This window comes from Ixodes scapularis, unplaced genomic scaffold, assembly GCF_016920785.2.
Source record: "Ixodes scapularis isolate PalLabHiFi unplaced genomic scaffold, ASM1692078v2 PGA_scaffold6__148_contigs__length_123643588, whole genome shotgun sequence".
Lineage (NCBI taxonomy): Eukaryota > Metazoa > Arthropoda > Arachnida > Ixodida > Ixodidae > Ixodes > Ixodes scapularis.
The window spans coordinates 96,952,970-96,969,766 of NW_024609881.1; the positions used below are offsets into that span (position 1 = coordinate 96,952,970).

The window sequence follows — 16,797 nt, forward strand, 5'->3', positions numbered from 1 at the left end:
GTCCGCACACACCCGCGTCTATTGTTGAAAATATTTTTAAAGAAGACGCGAGACGAGACTCATGAGGCGAAACGACGAGAGCGGGAAACGCAAGACAACGGGAAAACCATGCAAGACCGGGTGGACGAGTGATACAGGGTACTTTGTGTCGGACAGCCGCTTGCGCCAGGAAACACACGCATGCTCAATCACAATAACGGTTGATAGTGGAGCTTGTTGGTACATACTTGTATATATATTTGACAGCTTGAACCAGGGGAAGATATAGAGAAATTGAGACAGGAGAGAATAGACAGCTGACTACCAACGATTATTTAGTGGGAACTTCTTTTTCCTTGCGTGTTTTCAGACACCAACAAAAATTATTACATATTAAAACCTATTATACTAATATAATAATGCATGTGTATGTTTACAAAATTTTCACATTACCTAAACCTAAACTAATATTTTAAATTCACCCGCCACAAGCTCATACTGCCATTTTCTGGACCGTGACGCACCGTAGATATTGTCTCTCCTTTTTGTGAATAGTGATGGACGGGGTGCTGACGCACCCACTCGCTTGTTCTTCGATAGCAAGTGCCTCGAGCATCTCGCGCGCATGAGTATTGTTATTACTGGCTAGGATGGTTATGTCCTTGAACGCTGCACTGCAGTGGCAAGTCCTGCAATGAGCTGCAAGATGCCCTGCCGACGTTCCTTGAAGGGATGCTGCGTGCTCGCGGGCTCTGTCAATAATGCATCGGCCCGTCTGGCCGATGTAGCACTTCCCGCATGAAAGGGGAATGTTGTAAACCACTCCTGTCATGCATGGTACATATTGTGTTCTGTGGGCAATGTCGCACGTTTTTTCTTTGCCTGTTCTGTTGTTAACTCGTCTGCACATGGAGTACGCTTTGTTAGGCGCGGAGCATACTACTTAGATCTCATTCCTCGCGGCGATCTTTTTCAATTTGTGCGTAATCCCGTGAACGTATGGTAGCACAGCGATCTTCCTTCGGGTTTCCTCGTTTACTTTTTTGCCCGACTTTGCACTCTTCAAGTTTCTGCAGATGGTCTCACAAACGGGTACCAAGATACTTGTTGGGTATCCCGAATTCCGTAATCGTGACATCTGTTTTCCAAAGCTCTGCCCTATCTGGTGTTTACATGATTTGTTTAAGGCAGAAACTAACGCCGTGCTGGCGATACCTCTCTTAATAGTTCTTGAGTGGCCAGAGGTAAACGGCAGAAACCCTTTTGCCGACCGGGGTTCAAAACCTCCAGCAAACGTGCCCTTGTTGGAAAATTAGCGCGAGGTCTAGGAATTTAATATTTTTGTCCACAGGTGATTCATGTGTGAACACCAATTCGGGGCAACTTTCTTGAAACACTTGCAGAATAGTATCCTTGCATTCTTCACTCTGGTCGTCACCTTCTGTGGCACAAAGTACTAAAAAATCGTCCACATATCGGAAGATGGCTGTGACCCTTGTATCTGTCAGATTACTTGCGATGATCTTTCCGCATGCCCCCAGGAATAAGTCACACAATTGCGGCGCTACCCCGAGACCCAATACACACTCCACTCTTTTGCACATACTGTTGATCTTGAAAGTCTACTACAGTGGAAGTCAAACATACACCTAATAGTTCCAAGAAGGTGCTCACACTTAGTCCAGCAGTATTCTGAAACGCTGTAGAGCCCTGCTCCTCGATGGTGGATCGGAGAATTGCCATGAGTCTTCTGTGTGGGATTGAGTAGTACATATCTTGGATATCGATGGAAAATCCAGATGTGACGCTTTCTCCATTCTTCTTAAGATATTCAATTAAATGTTCCGAATTCTTAATTCTGTACGGATCGTCGGATTCTATCAAGGACAACTGTTTCGCCAGGAACGTCGACAAATGGACTTGCCAGGTTCCTCTTTCTGACACAATGGCCCGAAACGGTATGCCTTCCTTATGTGTTTTTGCTGAGAAAAAAACTTGCAGGTGTCCCTTCTTCGTTTTCTTTATTTTTGTGCTGAGGCTGTTAAGCTCGTTGTTATCAAGTAGCTTCAGGGCTGCTGGTTTAGACTTCTTGCTTCTTTTTTCTTCCACATGAATGAAGTTCTTAGCCCTTGCAGCAGAAGCTTTTTCTTCGTATGCGTCTGAATCTAAGACCACAAATCCGCCTCTGTCTCAATTTCTCTATTCGCGTCTCCAGCTAGACGCTCGCCCTCCCGCGGCGGAAACGGGAAGCGCTCTAGTGAGGGTCCCCCGATTCTCCTGCTCAGCGGGCATGGCGGAACTGCTCGCGATCATGGCTCGCGAAATGTCGTTTCCGAATGCAAACAACACTCTACACTGTCCCAACGTAGTGCTGCAGCCGGTATGGGATTGTACCTTACTGGAGAGTTTTAGTATTGCGCATAGAAGCAAACGCAAGCGGTGTGCGTTTGCGTTAGAGTTGCGTGCCCCACGTTGTGCGTGCGCCTCATCGTCATGCGCCATCCAAGACCGCGATTTCAGGCTCCGCGCACGCGCAGTGTGGAACGCGCAAAGCTAACGCAAACACACAGGGCTTGAATTCGCTTGTATGCGCAATATTAAAACTCACTACTGTTTCACCGGCTTCCAACGGCAACGAAACGTGCTGCAGTGAGCAGACGTGCAAGCAGGTAGGCGTTCCTTCGATCTGGAAAGGCTGAGATTAGCAAAACGACGGCGAGCAAATACAAAAGTAAATAAATGTTATGAAAAAACTTGTAATTAAAAAAAGGCTTTTTTTTAACTTTTGGGCATTTGGTCTGAAAGTATATTGGCGGCGTCTTTGGACGTTTCGCCGATTGTCAAAAGTCGCAACTTTGATAGCACAATTATACTTTACCCACAATTAATGTAATTTTACATGGATTTCTCACATTAGCTAGAATGTTTTCATTGATTTTAGACTATTTTTATTTTGTTTGCAATTAAAATGCAGCAAGTGGAACCAGTGATGATAATTAGCACAGTTTTCATTGTCATATTTCTTTGCGCGTTTAAATTAGATCATAAGCAAAAAATTATAATAGAGCTTGAATAATTACTTATTCAAATAAGTGAATTTTAATATTATTATAATACAAATCGCGGCAATGTATGCCTCTAATTAATGCCAAGATCACAAGAATACTCTATTTAACCATAATAGTCTTTCCAGAAAGGTATAATTCTGTTTTCTTTTTAGCATATGAAAAACTCTGACATAGTTATCAAGATAGACAAACAGTTAAACGCTGGATGTAATATGAAGTCCTATGCGTCACGCGGTGCTATAAAATCACACACACTTTAGCTGCCTGACTCTTGGGCTGTTGCAGTGAGAGCAGCGTTTATTAGTTTATGCGTTTTGTGGACATATTGTAAAAATTGGAATTATTCTCTTATTCTTGTGCTGGGATAATTGTCATTATTTCCCATGACAATTATCTGAGCGAGAAAAAGGCAGCGAGAACGCACAGATATCAGCACTGATTTTTTCAACAACGACGAATATCAGCCTGGATCGAACAGTATGTCACAAAATAAAGTTTCCGCGAACAACTTTTCTAAGTAAATAATTACGATGTGAGACACATCTTGAGTCATGAAAGAATCCGAAATTAAGACATCTGTCGAGAAATTAAATTCAAAATAGAGGTAAGTTTCGGTTTCACTCCAGAATTAAAACGTGCATCCTTCCGTAATTAATAAGCTAAACACCGTTCTTGTTTTCAGGTTAAAGAGGTGACCTACGCTCATAAAACATTAGCTTCCTCGAATTACCAGAAATAATTTATGTCGCTCAGTGAAGCCAGCACACTAGACAGGCTCAACAGCGGCACGCATCTCCGACCCTCACTAAACCCGCCATCTTGGAAAATGAGTGGCGCCACCTATAGTTAGTTGGAGTCGCGAATATCTTCCCCTGGTTCAAGCTGTCAAATGTATATACAATCACAATACTCAGTTTAGTTTCGGTTTCGAAAGGCAACCAAAATTGGTTTTTTGACACAGGCTTGGTGCAGATTACCCATATTTTGGCAACATGTAGCAGGATGTAGCAGGGTTCGCCACTTGGCACAGTTTGGCGCAGCAATCACATCACTGACAACATCAAAGTCCCATGACATCAGTCATGTGACACCATGACACAACATAACGATGCAAGTCAGATTAATGTCACAGGACATCAGTCATGTGACATCAGAGTCATGTGACATCACAATACCAGTCGCATGACGTCGGAGGCGCGAGACATCATGACGCTAAGCTGCACCGTGATGACACGTGATCTGATGTCAACTCGGGGTGTCATCTGATGTCATGACCTTGACCAGCGTGTTGTTTGAGCACGACGGTCGAGTGTCACGAGCATGAGAAAGATATTGTTTGGTTCGGTCACGTGAAGATGAGCAAACTTGCCTGGAAATACCTATGCGTAGGGTTGCACACTTTCGGCACATACCGATAAACCGCAAAAACTAACCCCCGAGCCGGTCTTACCACAATTGAGGAAAACTAGAAGATCCCAAATCGGAGCTGTCCTTCAATAAGAAAAACCCAACAAAAAAAAAAGATTCTTCGTCACAACCTGGCTGCTTTGCAAAGTAATTTGCACTGCAGCAACTGTTTCATTTTTCTGGGGGCATGCAAAAATGGCACTTCGAAACAAGTAGCACACAAGTAGCACTGCATCATTCAAAATGTTCACAGTGCAAAGAAAAGCCACAACAACCGCTCTCAGCACTTTCGAGGCTAGGAACGACGCTGCACTTTTCGGTTCAAACCACTAATTAAGAGCCCCTACTATATCACCACAAAAGCAAAGAGGAGATAAACTTAAAACTAAAAATAAATGTCTAATGGAGCAAACCTGTGCCCGTAACTAAAATTGCAAATCCTGCGTCGGCGGCAAAGGGGCGACGGTAACGAAGCGGCAAGTTGGCCTTGCCTTTATACGTATGGTGCATTCGGAAATGTTCTGAACCAGAACTTACCATGATAGCCGAGAATTGGTTGGAACTTTCCAGCTGAGCAAAGCTTGGTCAAAGAGAACTAGGGCAAACGGGGTTTGATCCACATTCCGCGCCGTGGCAGCCGCGTGCATTACTAACACACGTGGTTGCCAGTGAGGTGGTAAGTTGGGCTACTTAGCGATCGTTAATGAAAAACAGTGCTCAAAAGGGACCAGACAAATGGAAGGAAGACTAGACAAACGCGTGCTAACTCAGAACCTAAATATATATTAAAGAAGGAGAAAGAAGAGGAGCCAGGCAGCAAAATAAAGGAACACAAACAGAAGGCACTGTGTGGAATGGTAACAAACAATATATACAAACAAAAAAGGTCATCCTTATCCTACATTTTTTCTTTTCATTTCTTTTTGTTTGAGTATTTCTTTGCCCTTCTGCACAATGCCTTGTGTTTATATTCCTTCAGTTCACTGCCAAGTGTTCCTGACCTTTCTTTTAACATGTATTTCAGTTGCAAGTCAGTGTGTGTTTGTCCTGTGTTCAAGGGATGGGTGGCCAAGTGTCCTAGCGCACCCCAGCCCGGAGCACGTGTAGCGAAGGCCCGTGCTGCAGGACCTGGGTTCGATCCCTACCCCGCCCGTTTCGATCTTGACGATCGTCGTACCAGTGTGCGGTCGTGCATCGCTACTGCGCGACGCACGTTCAAGACCCAAGGCTAGTGGTCGTACTGCACTGGCTAAATTTCTTGTCTCCAGCGAACAACGTCGCCATACTACGGCGGACTAAACTGCCACTGTATGTGGAGGGCAAGTTTGCCTGCTTCCTTTGCAGGGGTTCTGGTGACGTCAAAACGTCGAGCTTCGATTGGCTCCGATTGAAGGATAGTAGGTAGACCTCAAGCCAGCTTGCTTTGAGGTCTGCCCACTACCCTTCAATTAGAGCCAATTACAGCTCGGCGGTCCGACATCACCACAACCCCTGCAAAAAAAAACAGACGAACTTGTGTTCTCAGTAAACAACTAACGACTAATTTCTTTTATTGTTTTGCCCCGTCCCTTTGAACACTGTTTTTCATTGGGGACAATATTCAATTCAATAATGCCCTCCCATAACCAGCATTTGCTTTAAACTCGATATCATCCATCTGCATGTGCGAGCGACCTCACCGCTTTCAAAGCATCCGTCTCGGCGGTGGCGAGATTCTCGAGGGAGTGACGCCGGAGCAAGTTGACTCGTACGGGCGCATCGCTGATGTCGGAAACACCCAGAGGATCTCGGTCGGCGAGGGAGAGGAAACGATTCGAGTCGGCATCCTCCTTCCCCTCTTTCACGGTGCCCCGCTCCGTAGAGGAGTCCCTGGAGCCAGCCCTCTTCCCTGCACGGTCCACTTCAATGGATCCAACTACGGATGGAGCCGATTCATTCCTGCAAGACCGGAGACAAATCCATGGTTCCAAACTTTTACAAAACACTACTATATACATTTTATGACCGACAAAGTTTGATACATTATTTTGTGTAAAGATTCAAATGCGTGGAATTTTTACGATAATTCAAAAACAGTTTTATATAAGCAATACTCTATTTAATGAGGTTTGACTGTATATTCTAGGGTAGTGGCTTGCAGTTGCCAATGTTTTTGGGCCCACATTGGTAGAAGTGACCAAAGCTCCTTGATAAAAGTCGCAAGCTTCACGTTTCTTTCGAGTACCGACATGGGCATCGTTGTGCGAACGCCAGAAGCCCGTTCATCGAGCAAGTGCAATGCCGCCATTGGCTTTGCTTTGGCACACTTGACACTACTTGCAAGACAAACACAAACATTGAGGGGACAAGGGACTTTCTCCAGAGTGAGGAAAAGCAAAGGTCAGTCAAAACTCAAGGTGCCTAACCAAACACACTCAAAACCGGATCTAGAACCAGGCTTCCAATAAGAAGCCCAACGAAGTCCACTGTACCCCGCCTTAGAGCCAAAGTCAAAGTCAACCCTAGCCTGATGCATCCGCCAGGACAGGGCAACTTAATAAGGTAGCAAACTATAAGTACTACAATAAAACACTGATGTAAAGCAAAGAGGAATGCTCTTTAAAGAACAATGAGGTACCCAACAACGCATCATTAGGACGAAAATAATCCCTGGAGAAGGGAACAAGAGAGACAAAGGACAAACACAAATCTCCAAATGCCGGTCTAATGATGCTTATAAGCATCACTAGACCCACATTTATAGCAGAGTCAAGCCGGACATATACACCACGGCAGGGCAACCTAATAAGGTAAGAAACTATAGTCAGTTACAATGCAAGACAGTGAAATCCCGCCCGCAAAGCTCTCTAACCTCCACAATTAGCGGTTTCCTCCTCTCCAGCCTTCGCTCTGCAAAAGTGGAAAGAGTGTAGGGCTTTGTACAAGGAGCTTGTCCCACTAGCCTTAACCTGCGCCGGACAATCAGTACAGTCAAAAACTGATTTAGAGCATACACAGACTGTTCACAGCCCAATAAGGTACCCGATAAAGCACCATCACATGCCCCTTTAGAGCCAAGTCAAAGCCGACCTAGAGTAAAGCCAAGCCCGAGGCACCCACCTGGGTAGGACAGCCAGTTCACTGGGTGGCTGGAGCTCCTCGATGCCTTCCTCGCAAGGATTGTAGCGGAAGGACATGACGGGCACCGCAGGGGGAGGGCCCTGCTTGCCCGTCAGCTTGGACAGGCTCAGCCGGTGCGACATCGGCAGACGCCGCTGCCACTGGCGTCTGCTACCGGCAGCAACCCCTCAGTGTGCGCCCCTGGCCGGCAAAGAGAAAACTCTCGCATCAATGCAGGTTTCAGACGTTTGCACTTGACCGTGCTCAAGTGCACCTCGCTCGCTCGTGACTACGGTGCTTGGAACGCATCTCTGACTGCAGGATGGGCGTCTGCCACATCTGCTACCGCTGCTGCGACGCTGCCAAGATAGCACCCGGCGATGGCGTGATACTTCTACGGCGTCGCCGGGCAAAAACAGAGAGAGCACTTTTCTAAATGCAGTGACTTGCATCTTCTGGACGCAAGTCTCGTGCTTTGGCGCATTTGACGTCGCTCGTAAGACAGACACGTCAGGGGGCTTTAGACAAGAGTGCACGCTGGCGCCGTCTATCAAGTAGCCCGGAAAACTCCCAATCTACACGTACATTATCATACCTTTTTTATGTATCATTCTTTTGCTGTGGCCTTAAAGGGATGGTGAACCGAAATTTGGACTTCAAAAAAACAATGCAGGAGATGTAGGCGGGACGCTACAATCTCTACAACACTACTTGTAAGGCGATATCTCAAATGGACGGCCGTATTTTTGGAAAAAGAGGTCGAGATTGAACCAGGCCGACGAGGCGAGTGACGTCACAATACCTTGTTTCCTCCTCTCTTCGCTTCGCTCCCTCAAGGAGGCGAGGCAGAGAAGATGCGAGGCCGTTCCCTCTCCTTCTCGGAGAAACATGACGTCAACATTTCTGCCAAATGCACCCCCTTTTTTGAAAAATACGGTCATTCATTAGAGATATTGCTGTATGAGTGATGTTTTAGTGTTTGTAGCATCCCGTTGCACGCTTTTGCTGCGCGTTTTGGGGAATCTAGATTTCGGTTCAGCATCCCTTTAAAATAATTCAGAAAATGTTGTAAGCGACTCTTTCTCGTAAATGATGCATAGATTGTATCTCGTGAATGAGGAAAAACCTTCGGTCTGATTGTATGTGGATTGGAAGTGTCCCGGGGTTAACTGGCCGTCGGAACGAAACAGTGTGTCGAGGAACGTCGGCTGGTCCGATGCTTAGCAAGCGGACATTAGGTTTGTCTCTGGATATAAACGAAGTTTACAAGGATTAATTGAATTCCTTAACGCCCAGTAAATGAACTCAACTGTCGATAGTTTCCGAGACTCTTGCATCGTTGCCGATCAACAAATTAAGTAATTGCCCGCCAATCCTCGAGGCAATTGAAGATTGGGGATCGTTGAGACAATTTCTGAGTGATTAAGAAAAACTTGCCGAGTAAAGAGGCAATGCTGCTTGCCAGAACTGCCAAACAAGTTGCACTGAAGTCAATAGACCTGTTGTTAAATTAACCAAGCATCAAGAAGCATGCAGGGAACATGGTTACACGCGCTGTGCCCGCTCGCCTTGCCTGTATTAAAGATTTTAAAGAAATCGTAACAAAAAGGCACTCGTGGACGCACGTGCAAACTGCCACTTGTTTTAGATTTTTGCTTCGAAAAAATGCTACTGCCAACGTCATTACATGCAGCACACGTAACTATGTTCCCTGCATCCCAAGCAGCACGGATTTTGGCCATGCATTGGCCAATGGCTGGCAATAGTCTTTTGGCCAGTGGCCAAAGAGTGGCCATTCATTGGCCAATGGTTGGCCGATAGCTGATGGCCAATGGCCAGAGAAAGGCCAGGCATCGGCCAAGGGCTGGCCACTGGCCAAAGGACCATTGCGAGCCATTGGCCAAAGATTGGTCAAATCTGTGCTGCTTGGGTCATTTAGTAATAGGTCTATTGCAGGTCACTGAATATAATTTCATTGTTTTGCAACCCTAAACAACTTCGGAAACTTTGTAATGATGCACATGTCACACTGAATTACTGGCAAGTCAGTAGATGCTCCAATCAGCTAAACCTTGAATCAAGGACGAAAATAGCTCTTGTTAAAACAATCTGTAGAGAACCTATTTTGTGCAAGGATAAAAGAGAAATCTCCATTCACTGAGGGCCACTCAAGGATGCAGAACGGCAGTTTTGAGTGTTTAAAATTGATTAAAACATAATTTAACAGAACCATGTTTTCAAGGTCTGCCTGCCTAACAGTCACGAGTGAAACGAGCTGGTTAATTTTATTATGCGCATGCGCATTACAGATACTTTATCGAAGCTTGTGTCTCTTATCCAGATGTTTGCCCTTGTCTGCGTTATCACAACGTGCCGCACTTGCACTCGGGGACAGAAACAACAGATAACGCCAGTTCGGACGCAGAAACGTGACTCAAATTCTGAAGACTGTCTCCAGAGAGACATACTGTTATGAAGACACTTTCTCCAGACCCTTGTAAGAATAGAGGCACTAGATGAACTAAGGGAGCCCCAAGGTTTTCTCTCTTTATAGTAACACATTTACTGACATGTAGCGATAGAGAAACAAAGGATAAAAACTTATTGTCATGGGAGCATTTCAGAAGAAACAAGAAAGGCAAAAAAATGAATTAATTAAAAGTTTATACAGTTAAAAACATTATGGCCTTGATTAAAGAAACACAATTGGAAGAATTCATACATGAATTTAGGGTCTTAACTTTACCAACTGTCAACTATTGTCTTAAACTATCCCCAGTTCTGGTGTTCTTTGCATCTGTTTTTCGGTGCATTTTAATTTGCCTTACATGCATTGTTTGGCCGCTGTAGTTGAAAGGGTTGTTTGGCCCTGTCAGGCACCTATTGCTTTTAGCCATGCCTCGAAGACAATGTTGTGGTCTTGAATAAATTGCCCTGCATGCATGTATGTAACATACACCCGGTGTTTCAGCAAAAACATTAAAAAACCTAAAAATAGGGTGGATAGAAAAAAACAAAAAATTCCTTCTGGGAACAACTTGCCAGCCACTGCAGATGTCAAATTTCCAAAAGGCATACTAATTAGCTAAATAATTAACTAAAATCTACTATTAATAAACTTTTTAATTAGTGTAGATAAACACATGGTTTTAATTATAAACATGCGGAGCATCGCCGACAACACCTAAAACAGTTAACATTTTTAAGTCTCTAAGCATGTGTGAAATGTGGGTGTGCACCGAAGTTGCCACACGTGCAGAAAGTGCAAGGTTGGCAATGCAAAAACGCAGATGACGTTCTTATCATTCGCGTTTTCTTAGCTGAAACACCCAGGATAGCTTGCCAATAAGGCACATAAATAGCTTCTACAAAACAGCCTTCAAATTGCTCTGCAATCGCTCCAGGTTGCCCAAAGTCAGTCTTGGGCAGTAACAAGTTACTAGTAACGCGTTACCGGTAACTTGTTACTTTTCCCGGCAACTTTTACCTGTAACGCGTTACTCTTTAATACTGGTAACTTGTCACTGTAGCACGGTTACTTTTTTATTGGGTAACTGTAACTGTTTAGGCCGTTACGGATATTTTTTTTTTTTACTACATAGATTAGAACCCACTCCGGCGGATAAGGAGAAATTGCCATCTTAAATTATTTTGCCCCAAACTCCTCGCTGACAAAAAAAATAAAAAGCGTGACTACAAATTAAAGAAGAAATTGTCTGGTTTAGCCCACGATCGAGAATGGACGACGGACGAGTCAGCACGAAACCGTGAGAGATAAAGGTGGTAGGGGCGGCAAACAATGTCTGTTTCACTGACTTTGGCTCACTCTTCTCTCGTAGGGATCGTCTGCGGGTGTCGGTGGTCGTGCGATGTCTTTGAGTATTCCGTCTGGGCTGTGTCTCCGATACGTCCGTGCTATCGTTTTTACACCCAGCCGTTCGCAGACTCCTCATCCCTATTAGTTTTCAAGGCAGCCGTCCCCATAATGTGCAGAAAGCTGGCGCTTTAACCTATTCATTCTCTTCGGAGCCGCTCGAGTAAACATGACTTCCACAGTTGGCGTTTCGGACACAGACGTTGCGGTGCTCGTCGTACACTCGTAGAGCACCAGAAGCTAACTGTCTCATTTTCCCCTTCATCCTTTCGAAGCTGTTTGACCTGCTATGTTTAGGCCTGCTTCCGAGTATATCCCATAAGGTAATTATGTGACCGTCTGTGCCCTCATTCGTTTCGGAGTGAAAAATAAACCAAAACGTTCACTGACGCGGGCCGATGACAATTTTGAAGAACGGTTGATTCCAAGTTATAACAATTATTGAAAATAAATTCTGCACATCAAAACGCTGAAACGGCGAATGACGCAAAAAAGAAACACCATTTCGGTTTGAATTTGTCTTATTTCTCAGTTTACCTTTCTGCTCACTATAGTGTAACAAATAAAATAATATTGTTTTGGTTTGTGATTTCTTGTGTCCATTTTTTTTTTTACTGTAACGAGAAAGTAACGGTGTTACTGTTTTTGCAGTAACTGTAACTGTAGCATGTTACATTTTGGAGCCGGTAACTGTAATTGTAAGAGAGTTACTTTTTCCCCTAGGTAACTGTAACACTGTTTTTTATTGGTAACATGCCCATGACTGGTCAAAGCGACCCTTTACACAAGCTTTATTTCTTTATTTTACTTCCAAATCTGCATACTTGCAATGTGATCTCTCCCATTCAACGGTAAAAAAGAGAGAACCAGAACAATGTCTCGCTACAGAGAACTACTTGCGTCGCGACATCTGGTCAGTGGCAAAGCGGAAATGTGAATAATGACATCTTCCAAATTTTCGCTTTACTGATTGCAAACTATGCAAACATGATTCGATCACTGCATAAAAGGTACTACATATATTTTTTCCGAAGATGCATTCCTGTGAATGTGAATGGGGCCTGGCAGTTAGGCAAGACCGCGATGTTGCGGTTCGACAAGTCACTTTGGCCTGCCACTTTTAAAAGCAGTTGCAAAACCGGTCGAAGGTGTGTCTCACAAGAAAAAATGACAAAACGACAAAGTCGAAATATTCAATCATGGCTGCCGACTCACGCAAACTCGGCACAATGCTACGTCTCAAACCAAGTTGACAACAGACAGACAAAAATGATTGATTGACCAAAAAAATAATAAAAAATATGCTAACCATTAAACACGTGCCTTGCCCGTCGGGTGATATGCTCTTTTTTTAACGTACGAGTGGAACGAAATGCCTTATTAAGCGTGCACTCTAAGCCCTTATGGGTTTTCTATTTTTATGCATTCATATTTCACACACCGTGTGTTTCGTTTATTCTGTTCCAACTCCCTTTTGAAACCTGGTCGTGATACAAGCGTAAACAAACGGGTGTTCACAAAACTGGCCCACAATAGACATTTAGTTTGAAGCATTCTTTGGGGAAGTGTTTCGCGGTTGCTCTAGCGGTTATTCAGTTATGGTAGACTGAACATCTGGAAGATTGTCCGAACTCATTTTCGCAGCAATCCATTTAGCTCCGGGGAAGCTATTCAGGGAGAGCCGATAGCGTCAGTTCCACTCGACGCCGCATCTCCACAATCTGGGGCATAGTACTTGGCCGACGCACGTACACTGGCCTTCCATCTTTTCTTTACACTGGCATCTCCCATAATCAAATCGACATTTTGCTGTTCTACACTTTTTGACTAATTGTTGCCTACCTGCTACCGACAACTTAAGAAACGCGAAGTGCAAAGAGTGCCGGAAATTTTATATTTGTTCTGCGCCCAACAAGGATGTGGCGTTTGGTAATAACAACACGAAAGAATAAATCGCGAAGTAAGAATTGTGAACATGACAAAGCCCCGCCCTGTACAGCATTTCCGCCCGTGACCAAATTCTATTTTCGTTTGGCACAAAAACGTTTTTGGGCCGCGCTACACAAATTTTTAACGTTCCCCGTGCAGAATTCAGGAAAGATGCCCATCTGAAATCGGCGAAAGCCCCTCAGGTTCCCGAGCTGCGTCGTCTGTAAAGTTAAGCTGCTCTCGAGCAGGCTGTCAACCATCTGGACACTGCAGATACATCGCGAGGTATCTTTAGTGATGCAAGCAAAAGATTGCGTGCATTCTATTTGTGTCGAGTGCAAAACGTGCGAAGCGCTTTGAGGGAGTCGCAAAACAGAAGATGGACATGGGGTGACGTGACAAATCCTCGTGCTGTCGTGAGATTAAGTCGTTGCAATTTTTCCCTCAACACATTGTGTATAACGAACACGAGTCTTTTTCTTTCCTTTTACTTTGCTGCAATGGAGGCTCTGCAGGTTACTGCAGCAAGTTCTTTATTACTTCTCCTACAGTGAGCACCACCTAACAAACTTTTGTTTTTTTACAAAAGGATGTTTCTTTTAATAATATTGCGTATATGCTAAGACCGCTCGTTCGCTGCAGAAAGAAATGTTTGAGGAAGAAAGAATTCTCTAAATGTGTCTTCAGAAGAAAGCAAAAAACTAGTATGTGTCAGCCCTGCTTTAAGATTTATAAACATGCATTTCTTTTTTTTTTTTTTTTTTCTTTTTCTGGGCACTAGCTTGTCAAATAAAATTCACTGTTTTCTCATCGCATCAATAGCCCGAACCACCGAGGACATGACATATTAAAGTTCCCTCCGTTTCCAGGAGCATTGAAGAGGATTCCAAGGATGTCATAAAACCATTTTTTTTCACTCCCTAAGTAAAGTGCCTTGATTGTCCATAATATATATATATATATATATATATATATATATATATATATATATACCGGGTGTTTTTGCGAAGACTTTCAAAAATCCTAAAAATTAGGGCGATTGAACAAGGAAGAAACTCTCTTCGGGAACAAACTACCAGCCACGGCGGACGTCAGGAATTGCCAAAAACCTACTAATTAGCCAGATAATTAATTAAAACTTGTTAATTAACTTTTTAATTAGGGGAAATAGACATATGGTTCCAATTAGAAAGTTGCTGAGCGTTATTGAAAACCACTAAATCAGTCGTTTTCAGAAAGACTTTGAGCGGGTGAGAATTGTAGTAGTGCACTAAAGTTACCGCTCTTTGAGCAGGTACAAAGCTAGCGGTTGCGATAAGGCGTCCGCGCGATTTTTCCGTCTCTTATCAACCCCCAGCCTTGTACCTGCTCCACGAGTGGTAACTTTAGTGCGCTACTACTCTTCCCAAGCACTTAGTCTTTCTGAAAATGACTAATTTAGTGGTTTTCGATAACGCTCAGCAACTTTCTAATTGGAATCATATGTATATTTCCACTAATTAAAAAGTTAATTAACAAGTTTTAATTAATTATCTGGCTAATTAGTAGGTTTTTGGCAATTCCTTACGTCCGCCGTCGCTGGTAGTTTGTTCCCGAAGAGAGTTTCTTCTTTTTTCAGTCGCCCTAATTTTTAGGATTTTTGAAAGTCTTCGCAAAAACACCCGGTATATATATATAACGGGCATGGTGGCGGGAGGCCGAAGGCGCGGGTATATAACTGAGAAGAAAAAACCCTTAGTGAAAACAGCAACAACGGACGATTTAATCTTCGACGTTTTGGCCGGAGTCCGGCCGAAACGTCGAAGATTAAATCGTCCGTTGTTGCTGTTTTTCACTAAGGGTTTTTTCTTCTCAGTTATATATATATATATATATATATATATATATATATATATATATATATATATATATATATATATATATATATATATATGTGTGTGTTTCCCCATAGCAAGGAAGGTTTAAAAGTCTTATTTGAACGCAGTTTTAGGTGAATCTTAATGATAATGCAGCTGATCTGAAGGACAACATCCGAACGGCCTGTGCGTGCGATACACCCAAAATAGCGCCGCAAACTACGCTCATTGTAAATGCCAAATGAAAACGACCGCAACATTTACAAAGGAGCCTCGACTGTTAAACAAAAATTAAGATATTTTGTTTTCCTTTAGACTATTACGTTTCATTTCTCAAAACATTTACGATACGTACTTCGCGCAGTCTATTACAAACGCGCACAAGCCTTCATTCAATACGCTCAAAATGCACGCAACATCAAACTATTGCCGATAAAAAAAAAAAAAAAAAGAAACGAAAGACAGCGCGATTTCTGAGGCGTGGAACATCGTACATATACGTGTGGGCGTATTTTTTTTTTTTTTGCCATGTTACAAAAGCGCTACGCGGGCACATGTGAGAAAAAGCTTGCAACACGATGAGTCAGCTAGCGACGACGCTGCGTACATCCGCACGCCACATACAAGCAACCCTACTGGTTAAACCGAGCTATGCTTACTAATAACGTTACTCCCAATAAATAAACGAGACGTGGAGTCACGAACCACCATCGGATAAGCAGCTGCGCTGAAGCGAAACGAACCAGACAGGCGAGCACAGCCCGACAACCCGGAAGCTCGCAATTTTGTTTGTTGTTAAACGGGGGCTCTAGGCAAGGTGCGTACGCGCGAACGAGACTTTTAAACGAGCCGACCTCTTGTCCATTTCCGCACAATACACGGACGCCCTAAAAACAAAATTAAACAATTACTTACGTTTTTAACGTTGATGTCAGATGATGCAAAGAGCTTGGCGTCGTTCATTCGAGTCCGTGGCTCACCCACGGCAACAGGTGTTGTGGGAATTTGGCCAGTTCATGCTCGTAGATGGCTTCGTTTCTGAGAGCGGCGGCGGACTTTTTGCGTTTCGCTGAGGTTACGTCGGTTTAAAACGTCGGAACGCGACGCGACGAAGGATTATCAACGCCGGGGCGACATTGGGTGATCAACATAAACTGACTGGCTCACTTCTTGCACACAAGAGCAAGAGCGCAAGAGCTGTGGCTGTGGCTTCCTCGGCTACTCTTGGCTAATATTGGCTTGTTGTCGTGTCATCAGCTGATGATAATGACACTTTCATTCTCGCTTTTTTGTATTAAAAACCTTAAAATAAATTTTAAAGTTCTATGTAGTCGCTTTAACTACATGAAATACTTAAATCAAATTTCTAAGTTAAAATCAGTGGTTAAACAAGACTGGCTACGGATGTGCGCTACGGATCAGCTTTTCAAATGGTGCATTCGGTTTGTCTAGGAACGTAAAAACATTTGCTGGCAAATTTGTAAAGTTTATGACGTCATAGCCCGTAGCAACTTCATGACGAGAAACAAGTGTGCGATCGAAGTGACGGGAAACAATCTCCCGAAGTGAAAGCAACTGAACGCGC

General features: G+C 43.8%; 1 protein-coding gene across 1 annotated transcript in view; it reads right to left on the reverse strand.

The window, feature by feature from the left end:
- Positions 1 to 16,779, reverse strand: part of LOC8040577 (testis-expressed protein 2) — a 51,215-nt gene extending 34,436 nt beyond the window's left edge. Inside the window, exons 1-3 of the mRNA XM_002414327.5 lie at positions 16,128 to 16,779; positions 7,554 to 7,754; positions 6,134 to 6,392 (exon numbers count right to left, since the gene is read on the reverse strand). Coding sequence (XP_002414372.3) covers positions 6,134 to 6,392; positions 7,554 to 7,696 — 402 coding nt within the window. The 5' untranslated portion in view covers positions 7,697 to 7,754; positions 16,128 to 16,779. The remainder of the gene's footprint in view (positions 1 to 6,133; positions 6,393 to 7,553; positions 7,755 to 16,127) is intronic.
- Positions 16,780 to 16,797: the final 18 nt, after the last annotated feature.